The 15,139-nt window shown below is 59.7% G+C and overlaps 1 protein-coding gene across 7 annotated transcripts in view; it reads right to left on the reverse strand.

Annotated features, from left to right (window-relative positions):
• TRPM2 (transient receptor potential cation channel subfamily M member 2) overlaps positions 1 to 15,139 on the reverse strand; it is a 55,823-nt gene that overhangs the window by 35,878 nt on the left and 4,806 nt on the right. For 6 of the 7 annotated variants that reach the window (XM_036242768.1, XM_036242767.1, XM_036242769.1 and 3 more), the window contains exons 2-7: positions 11,993 to 12,240; positions 11,180 to 11,268; positions 5,878 to 6,046; positions 4,004 to 4,184; positions 2,055 to 2,221; positions 954 to 1,134 (exon numbers count right to left, since the gene is read on the reverse strand). In XM_036242768.1, the coding sequence (XP_036098661.1) occupies positions 954 to 1,134; positions 2,055 to 2,221; positions 4,004 to 4,184; positions 5,878 to 6,046; positions 11,180 to 11,268; positions 11,993 to 12,240 (1,035 nt within the window). Of the gene's footprint in view, positions 1 to 953; positions 1,135 to 2,054; positions 2,222 to 4,003; positions 4,185 to 5,877; positions 6,047 to 11,179; positions 11,269 to 11,992; positions 12,659 to 14,034; positions 14,372 to 15,139 lie in introns of those variants that run through there. The other variant, XM_036242771.1, reaches the window with a different exon arrangement.

The following is a 15,139-nucleotide window of genomic DNA, read 5'->3' on the forward strand; positions in this document are numbered from 1 at the left end:
CCTCCGCTCACACTGGCCACTCCTGCTCCCTCTGGGGTGGAGGGGAAGGCGAGGACTGTGGGCAGAGACACCCCCAGGGTCCACCAGGCGGTCTTCTGGGCCCCGCAGGCCTCACGACCCCCCTGCCTTCCTCTGCAGCTCATCCATGGTGCCTCAAGGCCCGGCACACCGTGGGACAGCTCGGGTAAGTGGCTCCATGTGGCCCAGGAGCACCGTGTTGGAACCACGGGGCCCAGACTCCAGACCCCCCGCGCGGGCCTGGCCCCAGGGTGAGCCTTCCAGCCTACAGCAGGGGTCTTGGGAAGACTTTAGAAATATCTTTCCCCGAGCGGCAGACTTTCTCTCCAGGCGCCAACAGTCTCACTGTCCCCACGCTTATTCCCCTTCACTCCCACCCAGGTCTCCTAGTCAGAGCAGGGCGCCCGAAGGGTGGTCCCTGACCAGCAGGTCAGTGTCACCTGGGGACCCAGAAGAAGCCCCCGCCCACCCAGACTTGAGTCAGAGACTACGGATGAGCCAGGGAGGGTGACTGACAAGCCTTCCAGGGGTCTCTGGTGTGTGACAAAGCTTGAACTCTGCTCTCAAGGTGCCCGATGAACCCAGGACAGAGCTGAACCTCCCACCACACCCTCCTCACAGCATGTGCCAACCCTGGGCACCTGACCCCTGTCCTAGACTCCATCCCATCGCTCCCACCAGGAACATAGGTCAAGGCCCCATGTCACACATTCTTATTTCCAACCTGAGATCGAATCTGTAAAGCGACTGCGAGATGGTCTCTGACCTGAGCGTGAGCAGAAAAGCCAGGGCCTGCCCTGACCTTCCGTCCCTGGTTACCCGGGGCATGAGATGACCCCCGGAACACGTGTAAAGAAGTCCGCCAGCTGTGAACCCGTGGCCGTGGCCGGCCTGCTCCCCTCTCCACCCCGCGCCCTCAGGAACACCGCCCTCACCTCCTCTCTCCTTTGTCTGCTCCGAGATGAACTTCTCCAGCTTGGACCTCAGGGGGATCTCCACCCCGTAGCGGCCGTGCGTCCCGTCGTCCACCAGGATGAAGTGCGAGTGGTTGCTGTCCAGGCAGGTCAGGTGGCCCTGGCCCTCCTCATCCACAATGTATTCGGCAGGGAAGCCGCCCTGGGGGTGGCCAGACAGAGTCGGACACGTGGGCAAAACGTTCTGCATCAAGAATGCCAGAAATGGGGGCCTCTCGGGCGGGTAAGGACCCCAGAGACCTCAGGTCCTAATCCCTGGAACTTGTGGATGTGCCCAGTTGTGACTAAGGATCGTAACACGGGAAGATAACCCTAGATTATCCAGCTGGGCCCTCAATGCCACCCTAGGTGTCCTTACAAAAGAGAGGCAGAGCCCAGCCGGTGTGGCTCAGTGGTTGAGCATTGACCCTGCACCAAGAGGTCGCCAGTTCCATTCCCGGTCAGGGCACATGCCCAGGTTGTGGGCCAGATCCCCAGTGGGAGGCATGCAGGAGGCGGCCAGTCGATGTTCTCTCTCACTGATGTTTCTATCTCTCTCTCCCTCTCCCTTCCTCTCTCTCTAAAAAAAACAAAAACAACAAAAAAGAGAGAGAGGCAGAGGGAGATTTGACTGCAGAAGGGGAGGGCCATATGGGCAGGGAGGCAGAGACGGGGTGATGAGGCCCTGAGCCAAGGAAACGCGGCAGCACCAGGGCTGAGGAGGCAGGAACGGCTTCTCCCTGCGGCCTGTGCGGAAGCGAGGCCCTGCCAGAATCCTGATTCTGACCGTGTGACGCTGACCTCAGAGTTCTGGTCTCCAGAACTGTGGGAGAGGACATTTCTGTTGCGGTAAAGCCAGCAGGTTTGTGATCATTAGTGACGAATCCAGGAGGGGTGGCTGCTGGACCAGGGTCTGTGGTGTCGGGGACTTGAGTCTGCGTCCCCTGGACCCGTGTCCAGCCTCTTCCCTCCACTGTGCATTGACGATGGTGCCCAGAGGAAGGTCTGTGCACTGCGGTTCCCATCAGATCCTGACAGCACCTCCGCGGAGCCTGCCCACCCGGGAGGGGCCGCGCAGCTCACCGTGGGGTGGATCAGGCCCTCCCGGTTGTGGACGGTGCCCCAGGTGGCAATCCCGATGGTGACGACTTCTCCTTCGTTGTAGCTGCTGCTCAGGCTGAAGTCGCGCACGGCCTCGCCCACCTGCTTCATCACACCGGTGTGGGACCCTCCAGTGATGATCCAGGCCCCTGGGAAAGGAGCAGAGGGCGGGCAGACCCCGGGCCCTGGGGTGCACCCTGCCACGCCCACACCTGACACCTAGGGCCTCGTGTGCTTCGGACGCTCACACCCCGTATCTGCAGGGCTTTCGAACCATTTTCAGGTGTAAGTCTGAAAACAGCAGTTAACAGGGGGCTCTCACTGAGGAGCTCTCACATGGTTAGCGTGGCCTCCTCCGGCCTCCTCTCCAGGCCCAGTGGGCGTCACCACCAGGAAGCCGAGTGGGGCCACGTCTGCCCACTGAACAATAGCAGGGGTGGAGGGAGGAGCTGCGGGCAGGCGAGGCTGGGTGAGTCTGACCAGACACTTCACCTTGGTGACTTGGTGACTCCTGAGAGCCAACCAGTCCTAGAGCCCGGACCCTGTCTCACAGGGACCCACGAGCCTGGCACTGTCTCCTCAGCCGGCCCACAGCTCCCGGGCCTTCCCGTGGTCTCGGCCTGGACCCCCGGGCCTTCCCGTGGTCTCGGCCTGGACCCCCGGGCCTACCCGTGGTCTCGGCCTGGACCCCCGGGCCTACCCGTGGTCTCGGCCTGGACCCCGGGCCTTCCCGTGGTCTGGGCCTGGACCCCCGGGCCTTCCCGTGGTCTGGGCCTGGACCCCCGGGCCTTCCCGTGGTCTGGGCCTGGACCCCCGGGCCTTCCCGTGGTCTGGGCCTGGACCCCCGGGCCTTCCCGTGGTCTGGGCCTGGACCCCCGGGCCTTCCCGTGGTCTGGGCCTGGAGCCCCGGGCCTTCCCGTGGTCTGGGCCTGGAGCCCCAGGCCTTCCCGTGGTCTCGGCCTGGACCCCGGGCCTTCCCGTGGTCTGGGCCTGGACCCTGGGCCTTCCCGTGGTCTGGGCCTGGACCCCCGGGCCTTCCCGTGGTCTGGGCCTGGAGCCCCGGGCCTTCCCGTGGTCTCGGCCTGGAGCCCCGGGCCTTCCCGTGGTCTGGGCCTGGAGCCCCAGGCCTTCCCGTGGTCTCGGCCTGGAGCCCCGGGCCTTCCCGTGGTCTGGGCCTGGACCCTCGGGCCTTCCCGTGGTCTGGGCCTGGAGCCCCGGGCCTTCCCGTGGTCTCGGCCTGGAGCCCCGGGCCTTCCCGTGGTCTGGGCCTGGACCCCCGGGCCTTCCCGTGGTCTGGGCCTGGACCCCCGGGCCTTCCCGTGGTCTCGGCCTGGAGCCCGGGCCTTCCCGTGGTCTGGGCCTGGAGCCCCGGGCCTTCCCGTGGTCTGGGCCTGGGCCCCGGGCCTACCCGTGGTCTGGGCCTGGACCCTCGGGCCTTCCCGTGGTCTGGGCCTGGACCCCCGGGCCTTCCCGTGGTCTGGGCCTGGACCCCCGGGCCTTCCCGTGGTCTGGGCCTGGACCCCCGGGCCTTCCCGTGGTCTCGGCCTGGACCCCGGGCCTTCCCGTGGTCTCGGCCTGGACCCCGGGCCTTCCCGTGGTCTCGGCCTGCACCCCGGGCCTTCCCGTGGTCTCGGCCTGGAGCCCCGGGCCTTCCCGTGGTCTGGGCCTGGACCCCCGGGCCTTCCCGTGGTCTGGGCCTGGACCCCCGGGCCTTCCCGTGGTCTGGGCCTGGACCCCCGGGCCTTCCCGTGGTCTGGGCCTGGACCCCGGGCCTTCCCGTGGTCTGGGCCTGGACCCTCGGGCCTTCCCGTGGTCTGGGCCTGGACCCCCGGGCCTTCCCGTGGTCTGGGCCTGGACCCTCGGGCCTTCCCGTGGTCTGGGCCTGGACCCTCGGGCCTTCCTGTGGTCTCAGCCTGGACCCCCGGGCCTACCTGTGGTCTGGGCCACCTTGACCAGGCCTCTGCGGAAGACGCTCTTCAGCCGAGGCTTCATGTTGAAGTCCTTGGCCCCACCCGTGACCGAGATGAGGAGGTTGGGGACGTCCAGGCCCCAGTGCTGGGTCATGAGTTGGTAGGTCACGCTGGAGGGAGTGTCCTGGGAGAGGCGGACGTACTGCAGGGGAGTTGGGAGACAGCAGAGGAGCCCTGGGTCAGTGGACACCCACCCGAACCCCTAGAAATCCCACACCCAGCCATGCCAGAGAGCCCCAGCCAGCAGGGACACCTTACACCTGGGTCTCTGTCCAGCGAGCACCAGTGGCCATGCCCAGGCAGGACGCGAACAGAGAGAAGGCAAGGTGGAGGACAGGAGAGAGGCTGGCGGGAATGCAGGAGTCCGAGGAGCCAGCGGGCACCCCCACCCCGCGGCCCAGGAGCCAGCCGGGCACCCCCACCCCGCGGCCCAGGAGCCAGCCGGGCACCCCCACCCCGCGGCCCAGGAGCCAGCCGGGCACCCCCACCCCGCGGCCCAGGAGCCAGCCGGGCACCCCCACCCCGCGGCCCAGGAGCCAGCCGGGCACCCCCACCCCGCGGCCCAGGAGCCAGCCGGGCACCCCCACTCCGCGGCCCAGGAGCCAGCCGGGCACCCCCACCCCGCGGCCCAGGAGCCAGCCGGGCACCCCCACTCTGCGGCTCAGGAGCCAGCAAGCACCCCCACCCCGTGGCCCAGTAGCCAGCGGGCACCCCCACCCTGCGGCCAGCCGGGCACCCCCACCCCGCGGCCAGCCAGGCACCCCCACCCCGCGGCCCAGGAGCCAGCGGGCACCCCCACCCCGCGGCCAGCCAGGCACCCCCACCCCGCGGCCAGCCAGGCACCCCCACCCCGCGGCCCAGGAGCCAGCGGGCACCCCCACCCCGCGGCCAGCTCGCAGCCACAGCACCCTCCTCCCCTCCTCTGTTTGGGGGTCCCCTCAGCCTGAGGCCCCTCGTCCCCATCCCAGCCTCGCTGTCAGATCCAGGCCTGCCTTTGACCCCTCATGTGTGGCACCGGAGTGTCTGTCTTTCCTCTTCACCCAGGGCCACCTCCCTCCCGGCCAGCTCCCCTGTCCTGGGTCCCCACACCCTGGCTGTCACGTGAGGTCAGCTGTCCTCAGACTCTAATCTAGACACTCCCCCGGGGTCCGCTCTTTCTCTGAGCCCCCGTGTTGGAGTGACCCTCGCCCCTACATCTGGGCCTCCCCTGTGGGGTGAGACAGCCTGGAATCACCCTGAGAGCAGCTCGAAGGGACAGGGGCTTGGACAACACCCAACACACGACGGTGCTATGCGGGGTGGCCGTGGGGCTGGTGACCCCAGGACCCTCCTCGTTCCTCTGTGGCCATGTGGGAGGGTCTCACCTCGCTAGTGTGAGGTTCGGGGGTTCCAGAAACCTAGCACAGAACCAAGTGGCCTCCACCAGACCCCACCAGACAGTGGTGTCCGGGAGCTGGGACGGAACCCTCCAGAAGGCTGGTTAAAATGCAGGCGAGTGGGCCCCGGCTCCGCAGGTCTGGGGTCCCTTCCCGCCCCTCATCACCGTGCTCCAGCACTGTGCCTGTGCCCAGCGTGCTCTCCTGCTCCCTCCCAGGCCTGACAACCGCCCAGGCCTCCCAGCCGGAAACCATCACACCCCCCGCTGCAGCCCCAGCCTGCGCCCTGTGTCTCCCCTTAGCCGGGCAGAGCCCCCGCCCACCACATCCCTTACCTTGGAGGGCTCTGTGCCCCGGTTTCAGTCGGCCTCCCTAGCCCACCCCAGAAGTCCGGCCGCTGTGGGTCACCACCGGTGGGCTCTGATCAACAGTAAGAGCCAGGGGGTGCTGGAAACCAACCTTTCCCACCTTCTGGCTCAGGCCCGTGAAGACGATGTCACCAAAGGCGTCTGTCGGCATCTCCTGGACGTGCTTTTTGGGGTCCCACTCATTGCCCTGGAAGGCCTGGGGCTTGATGGCCTCCTCCAGGTGCTGCTCCCGCGTGTAGCCACACTCACACACCACCTTCCTGCGGAGAGCGCACCGTCACCCCAGGCGCCGAGGCCCCTCCCGCCCCCACTGAGCTGTCACCCCAGGCGCCGAGGCCCCTCCTGCCCCCACTGAGCTGTCACCCCAGGCGCTGAGGCCCCTCCCGCCCCCCACTGAGCTGTCACCCCAGGCGCCGAGGCCCCTCCGGCACCCCACTGAGCTGTCACCCCAGGCTCTGAGGCCCCTCCCGCCCCCCACTGAGCTGTCGGAGGACCTCCAGCAAGGGCAGGGCTCTCGCTCCCACCCAGCAGGAAGGGGCACCCAGCCAGGGCCATGGTCAGTGATGGCCTCGTGGGGTCAGTAAGGAGGCACCCCTGCCCCACCCAGCCAATGACACCCTGTTGAACTGAAAATCTACAAATGTTTTAGATTCCTACTTTTTAACACATGACCTAAAAGACTAGATACAGATGAGACCAAAAAAAAGTCTAAAACCTGAGCCTGATGATACAGGGGAGACACTACTGGACCAGGAGAAAGAAAACGGGTTTCTTGCCACTTGTTAAGTGTGTGATCTTAGGTGCTTTGAATTTCAACTTTCCTTTTTTTTTTTTTTTTTAATATATTTTTAATTGATTTTTTTTAGAGGGAGAGGAAGGGAGAGAGAAATAGAAACATCGATGTGAGATACATCAATCAGCTGCCTCCTGCACGCCCCCTGTGGGGATCGAGCCCACAACCCGGGCATGTGCCCTGATCAGGAATCGAACTGGGACCTCTCAGTCCATGGGAACGATGCTCAATCCACTGAGCCACACTGGCCGGGCTGAATTTCAGTTTTTCAATCACTAAACGAAAAAATAATACATTCTCTATCCCCAGTCCTACAAAATTTGTGAAGGTCAGATAAGGTTGGAGATGAATAATAATTTACAAAGTTATTTTATTAATGCAAATGGACCCATCACGCAGAGAACCAAGGACCGGTGAAGGGACGACAGCGTGCCCAGACCAGTGCTCCGGGCCCCGCAGGCTGCCTTCCACTGCTCATGAAGGGGCCCCCTGCTCCTGTTCCTGTTGCTCCCGTGGGGGTCCGGGGGCGGACCCTCCTCCCGACCCCTCCGGCAGATGCAGGCCCTTTCAGACTTGCAGGGGGTCCCTAGGGAACACTTTATGGGCCAAGGCAGGGAAGGGAGTCGCAGGATGAGGACCCGAGTTCTCACATCCCGGCCCAGGGCTGCTCCAGATGTTCTTGTTTCTGACAGTCAGCGTGTGCCTGCTGCCTCCTGTCCCTCCTCTGAGCCACGGCCCCCTGATGAGATTAGAGCTTCAGTCCACGGCTCGTCCAAGCTGACACGGCAGGAAACCTCCCTCACCGAAACCGCTGCCCCAGAAATTACTGTCAACTGCCCCCCGTGCTTGGCCTAGATGGGCATAAATGGGGCACCTCTGCAGGCCCCCGTGGGGGCGGCACCTTCGAGCCCATTGCGGTCCCTTCCTGCAGTCTGACGAAGCTGCAACAGGCAGCCTCTGTGTCACACACACTCACACGTACTCATACTCTCACACACTCACACACACACACACCACACATGCTCACTCACACTCATACACATACACTCACACACAGTCATACACACACTCACACACACTCATACACAGTCATACACACACACTCACACATACTCATACTCACACACTCACACTCACACATACCACATATGCTCACTCACACTCACACTCATACACATACACTCACAGTCATACACACACTCACACTCACACACACACACCACACATGCTCACTCACACCCATACACATACACTCATACACATACACTCATACACTCACACACATGCTCACTCACACTCACACTCATACACATACACTCATACACTCACACACACTCATAACAGTCACACACACACACTCACACATACCACACATGCTCACTCACAGTCATACACATACACTCATACACTCACACACACTCATAACAGTCATACACACACACTCACACATACCACACATGCTCACTCACACTCACACTCATACACATACACTCACACACAGTCATACACACACTCACACTCACACACACATACCACACATGCTCACTCACACTCACACTCATACACATACACTCATACATTCACACATACTCATACTCTCACACACTCACACTCACACACACACACCACACATGCTCACTCACACTCATACACATATACTCATACACTCACACACACTCATAACAGTCACACACACACACTCACACATACCACACATGCTCACTCACAGTCATACACATACACTCATACACTCACACACACTCATAACAGTCATACACACACACTCACACATACCACACATGCTCACTCACACTCACACTCATACACATACACTCACACAGTCATACACACACTCACACTCACACACACATACCACACATGCTCACTCACACACTCATACACATACACTCATACATTCACACATACTCATACTCTCACACACTCACACTCACACACACACACCACACATGCTCACTCACACTCATACACATATACTCATACACTCACACACACTCATACACAGTCATACACACACACTCACACACACTCATACGCACACATACATACAGCTGAACAAACAGGCCACTCCACCTGCTACCTCCCTGTAGCAGCTCCTTGCACTGAACCCCAAGCTAGTAAAGGGGCTTCTGGGAGTTTTCAGAACCGAACGCGCACTGAATGCTGTTCTCCAAAGCAGGCAGAAAGCCCCATTTCTGCCTCAAATCCACCCTGCCTCCCTCCAGCCCTCACCAACCCATCAACATTTCTCCACAGGTACAGGATACAGAGGAAAGAAGGTTCTTGGGTTCAATCAATGGCACCCCTGAACCCTACAAAACAGAAACCAGGTTAGAGTCTTCAAAATGCACTTGAAACCGGTGGTTCCTAAATGGGGAGCTTGAGTATCACAAGTTCCCTCCGAGGCTATCTCCACACTCAGTTTAAAATAACTAAGACTGGAAACGCAACGCCAGGTCCTTGGCATATTGTCCGAATATGCCTCGTGAGCCTGAAGCTGATCGTGCACCACGTACGTTCAGGCTCACCAGCCACAGAGCTGTCAGCTGGAGCTTGGTGGCAACCTCTCTAGCTCAGGGTCTGTCCTGGGACCACCGGTGAGAGATGAGGCCTCTTCTCTGAAGAGGAGCCAAGCCAGGGCGGAAACCCCACACCTCCACAGGCCCTATCGCGGCGTCCCAGAACCGACAGTGATCAGTCACATCTGACTCCACGTCGTAATCCTCTCTGCCTTCTCCACACAGGACGCCTTCCTCCCACCCTGGTCAGCAAATGTGATCTGGATGCTGACTATTCGTTCATCACGGGAAGTGAAAAGTGACTCTGCCTCGGTCAGAGGTCAGAACTCAGAAAAGAGAACTAGGCAGAGTGTGGTGGGAGGAAGAGCTGACTTCCTGGGGCGTGGTCACGGAGGCTCCACAGCAGAGGTGGCATCTGCATCGGGCCTTGAAGGATAAAGAGGAGGCCTCCAGGTGACAAGAAGTAAGAAAGAGTGTGGCTCATGTGTAGCACAGCACAGACTACAGTGTGGCCGGAAGGGACACAGCCTAGAGCCTACGCTCTGTTCGCCCTCAAGGAGTACCCGTGAAGAGGGGTATCTGCGTCACAGGGTCGCTCTAGCCTGGTTTCCACAGTGGCTGTACCCGTTTACGTGCCCACCAGCAGTGGATGAGGGTTCTGTTTCTCCACGTTCTCACCAACACTCACTTCTTGTCTTATTGATAATACACATCCTAACAGGTGTGAGTTTTGATCTGCATTTCCCTGAAGATGAGTGATGTCGAGCACCTTTTCATATACCTATTGGCCATCTGTATGTCTTCTTTGGAAAAGCGTCCGTGCAGACCCTCTGCCCATTTTTAAATAAGATTGTTTGTTTTACATTGTTTGTTGTATGAGTTCTTTTTATATTTTGGATATTAGACCCTTATCAGAGGTATTTTTTGCAAATATTCTTCTTCTATTCAGTTGGTTGCCTTTTTGTTTGTTGATGGCTCCTTTTGCTATGCAGAAGCTTTTTAGTTTGCTGTAGTCTGACCATTTATTCTTTCTTCTCCTTCCCATGCCTTTGGGGTCAAGTTCACAAAAACCCCTCTAAGACCAAGGGCCATAAGCTTAGTGCCTAGTTTTATATATACAATGGAATACTAGTCAGACATAAAAGGATAAAATGCTGCCATTTGCCACAACATGGATGAATCTTGAGAGCATCATGCTAAGTGAAATGAGTCAGATGGAAAAGGATGAGAACCATATGATTTCATTCATATGTGGGGTACAAAACAGAGCAACAAACGAACAAACAAAACAAAACAAACAAACTCAAGATACACACAACAGTATGGTGGTTACCAGAGGGGTGTGGGGGTGGGGGAGGTTGAAGAGGGTAAAGGGGGTCAAATATACGATGACAGAAGATTTGATTTTGAGAGGTGAGCACGCAACGGAGCACACAAATATCAAATTATAAAGTTGTACACCTGAAATGTATACAATGTTATTAACCAATGCTACCTCAATGCCTGTAATAAACAAGGGACACCACCCCAAGGCTCCCTGTCCCAGGAACAGGAATGTGTGGTGTCCCTCCACAGACGCCCTCAGCTGTACACAGCTCAGGGGCACCCTGCTGGGGAGCCCACGGCCCAGGAGGGCAAATTCTGGCAGCTTGGAGGCAAAGTGGTACCACTGCCCATGGAGACAGCCATGGCGGCTGCACCGTCCTACACTCGGCGCCCTCCTCAGGGAGAGGTCTGAGCTGTGGGCTTCTCCCCAGGCCCCTTCCTGAGCCCCTGACACTACTCCAGAGGGACATGAGCTCTCGCAAGGTGGGCAATGTGGAGCACGGACCGCTAGATGGGTCCAAGCACCACCGCAGGTGGCCATGTGACCCTGAACAAGTCACCTAATGTCTCTGCACCTCAACTGCAAAGCGGGGGGTGAGACTCCTCTCCCACAGCATCCACGGGCAGGCGGGAGGCTCCGAGCACCCCAGACGGGCCCACTCGGACTGCCCCGGCTGAGGCCCTGCCGGACTTGCTCTCGCCAGCCTCCCCACGGGAACGGCGGCAGGGTCCCTTACCCGGCATCAGACAATTTGGAGCTCTCCACGAAGTACACGCATTCTTTCTTCTTGATGTTTTCAGGGATCCAGGAGCTGAGATTCTCCTGCTGAGGGGGAAAACGGCACTTTGAGGTCCTCGGGCATCAAATCAGCGTGTCCCACGCCTCCCTGAGACCCGGCTACGCTCCGACAGGCTCCAAGGGGCTCTTTACAGAAAAGGGGGACCCAAGCCCTCCCACCCTGACAAAAGCGCCTGGGTGTGCGCTCGGGATGGGGGAGAGAACCCGCAGAAGCACTTCGTCTTGGGCCCAGTTGGAATCCGCATGGCACTTTACAGTTTATATGTCAACACTGCCTTCCAGGGAAACAACTCACTGAAGTGGAAAGGTGGGGGAGGAGGGCCTGGCACCGCTGTGGTCCTGGCTCCCACCTGAGGGGGACTGTGACACTCAAGTGTGCTCAGTCCACGGTCCTGTCCAGGGCCGTCCGTGGAGCCAGCCCAGGACTCGGGTTGTGCTCCGGGCTCCCCAGTGAGACAGAGGCTAGGAAGTCACTGCGCTACAAGGTCAGAGGGGACAACTTTCTGTGAGTCTGGCCGGGACAGCAGGGTCTGCCCAGCGCTTCCCAATCAGACCGAGAACTAGAATAGTCTGTGTGCCCATTTAGGGGTGGCATGGAGGTACAGACTTGGCACCCACCCTTCTCTCTGGTTCTCTCTCCTCCAGAGTGTTCCTGGGCTGCAGCCCCAGGCCGGGGTCTCAGCCGGCGGGATGTCCCTCGCTGTGGTCCCGGGGCCCCAGGGGCTCTGGAGGGCCCCGACCAGAAACCTACCTTTTCACAGCTGCTGAAGAGGTACTGCGACCGCCTGTTCCTGCAGAGGCTGCTGTTGCTTCGCCGGAGGTGCGGGACCAGGCCCAGGTCGGCCACCCTTCGGGACTGCACCCCGAAGCCCTCCTCCTTGGAGCCTGCTTTTGTCAGGGCCGAAGGCTCCATTCTGACAGCCCCCTCCAGCTGCCACCGTCTCCCACTCCCTCGGGACAGGCTCCGCGTGGACTGGCGCGGCTGAGCTTCTGGAAATGCTGAAACAGATCAGAGGGGAAGAGGCAGGTGTCCTGAGAGGGCCGTCAGGCTCCGGCGTGGAGCCCAGCCACGTCCCCGTCTGCCCGAACTCTGTCCCCCAGCTGGGGTCCCTGGGCCGTGGGAGGCACGAGTTCACCCCCAGGCCCCGGGCACCCATTCATAGCAGTGACAATCTCGGGCCACTGTGAAGGGCCAGAGAAAGAGCTCCATCCTCACCCCTGCACCTCAGCGTGTGTCCAGCGACACCCAGGAGCCGGGCCAGCAGGGAGCTGGCCGGTCATGTGCGGTGCACACACCACTTCCTATCCCCGTGCTTCCTAACCTCTAGTCACGACTTTCATTTTCCAAAGAGAAGGACCTTCCCAAGCACAAAGTGGTTTCGATTGTGTTACGCCTCTCCATCCACGAGAAAAGTCCCTAAAAAGAACAAGTCTCCTTTTCACGAGGTCTCCCCTCCCCCTCCCACCTGGAAGCCCTTTCTGGCCACACTGCCACGTGTCCCATCACACATGATGGTCACTCACAGACAGGCCTTCCCCTGCCCATCTTCTAGCCTCAACCTGCGGTCACTGTGCTCCAGGGAGGTGCAAGGGGTCTGGCGGGGAGTGAGGTAGCCTCACCTGGCTCAGCTCAGCACCTGCGGTCCGGCCACCTGGCTGCTGACCTTGAGCAAATGCTCTGTGACCTGCAGGGCTCAGGCCAACCTCACCTCTGCATCCTCACGCCCTCCCTGCCCCCGCCCTTTGCCAGGCTCACTCCCGGACCCCAGACTTGCCCCAGGAGGCCCACTCCCCTCCCAGGAAAGCACTGTGATAACACGAAACACTTAGACCACGAGGCCTGCTGCTGGGACAGCCGTACAGACATGGACGTGGCTTTGGGACTGGGTGGTCAGCAGAGGCGGAGGGGTTGGGGAGGCGGCGCTAGAAAAAGTCCACACTGCTCTGCGAAGGGAGCACAAGCCCAGGGGGGTGGTTCTTTTCACCCAGGTTTTGAAGGATGGGGTCACCCAGAGCTTTGGGAACATGACCCAGGCAGAGGGACACTGTCAGGGCAATGCCCAGTAAAGTTTTGGGGACGGGGCTGCAGTTCCAGCCCTGCGGGACCCCACGCCACGTCTGTCCTTTGCCTGTCCGCCACTGCGTTCTGGAAGCACGTGCACGCAGAGGCTCGCCGCTGGAGAGGGGCCTGCCTGCGGCCCGCCCATGTCTGCTTTAGACGCGGTTTAGATGAAAATTCGGACTTTCGAGTCTATGTTGAATGCATTAAGACTTGGGGCCTCTGGGATGGAGCGAGTGTATTTTGCACGTGAGAAGGACATGGATGTGGGGGGAGCAGCAGCTGAATGCTATGGTCTGAACGTGGTTCCTTAATGTGTTGAAGCCCTAACCCCCAAGGTGACGGTGTTTGGAGATGGAGCCTTTGGGAGGTGAGCAGGTCATGAGGATGGAGCCCTCATGGTGGGATTAGTGTCCTTATAAAGGAGACCCCAGAGAGCTCCCTGCCACCCTCTGTCCAGTGAGGTCACAAGGAGATGTCTGCACCCCAGAAGGGTGCCCTCACCAACCCTGCCAGCACCCCGATCTCGAACTTCAAGCCTCCAGCACTGTGAGAATACACTTCTATCGTTGAAGAGCCACCCCGTCCGAGGTGCCCTGTTACAAATGCACAGGACACCGAGAACCGATGCTGGCTCAGCGGTCCCTCAGGGTCCCAGCCCAGCACTCCACCCGTGTGGAGGTGATGCCCTGTGGTCCTTGCAGGGCCATCTGCTATCCTATGCAGCAGCTCACCTGTCTCACAACCAGCGTCCGAGGGACACAGGGGAGCTAGAAAGGGTTCCAGTTGACAGAAAAGTGAGGCACTGGAAACCTCGCAGGCAGACAGCTACTCTGGCAGGGGCTCTGGACGAGAGCTGGCTCCTGCTCCCCGCTCCAGGGCCGGGCCCTGCACAGGACAAGGGCAGCGGGGGACAGCAATGAAATGGGCCGAGCGGCAGACCTAAGTGTGTGCCATGAAGAACTTTGTCTTAAGAAGCTCAGAAACGCTCTCATTCATGTTCGCATTTCTCAGACCGCTGCCCATCTCCGCACAGTGCTGAGAGCGCTCTGAGCAAATGACTTCTGAGAGGACAGGTAGAGGAGTAGGTAGGTAGATAGATGGATAGATAGACAGACTGACAGACAGATGGATGATAAATAGATATAGATAGATGGGTAGATGGAAGGAAGGAAGGGAGGGAGGGAGGGGGAGGGGGAGAAAAAGAAAGAAAGAAAGAAAGAAAGAAAGAAAGAAAGAAAGAAAGAAAGAAAGAAAGAAAAGATGGCTGATGGACCGACATAGGAAGAATTTGGCATACAAAATGCACACACATAAATGTCACCTGGCACAGGGACCTGACAAGGATGTGGAGCTGCTGCCGTCCAAGGCCCATGTGCAGTGAAGGTCTGAATCTGAGCTGTGCACTGAGCAATCCCCAGGAGGACAGAGGTACTGAGGGGACCCACAGGAACAGAGCACAGGTGCGCAGGGGAGGGGCAGTCCATAGCCATGTGTTTCGGCTGAGCCTCATTCCAGGTGTGTTGGGCTCAAAGATCCCATCCTGGTGTAAGCCACCCCCACCCTCGGAACAGAGACGCTGGTAAAAGCAATAAAACTCCTGGGCACAACTTTTTGCAGATGCCACGTGGACCCAGGACCATGGGAACTCACAGAGACACAGCCCAAGAGATTCACCAGGAAGCAGAGCAATGGGTTGTATGTGTGGAGCTGGCCCTGGGCACACTGGCCCTGGGCACACTGGCCCTGGCCAGTGGCTGGCAGTGCGCCCACCTCTACTTCTCTCTCTGACACTGCCACTCCTGTTCCGGGACTTCTCGACTCCTGGCTACGAAAGCA

Source organism: Molossus molossus, unplaced genomic scaffold, assembly GCF_014108415.1.
Source record: "Molossus molossus isolate mMolMol1 unplaced genomic scaffold, mMolMol1.p scaffold_m16_p_5, whole genome shotgun sequence".
NCBI lineage: Eukaryota > Metazoa > Chordata > Mammalia > Chiroptera > Molossidae > Molossus > Molossus molossus.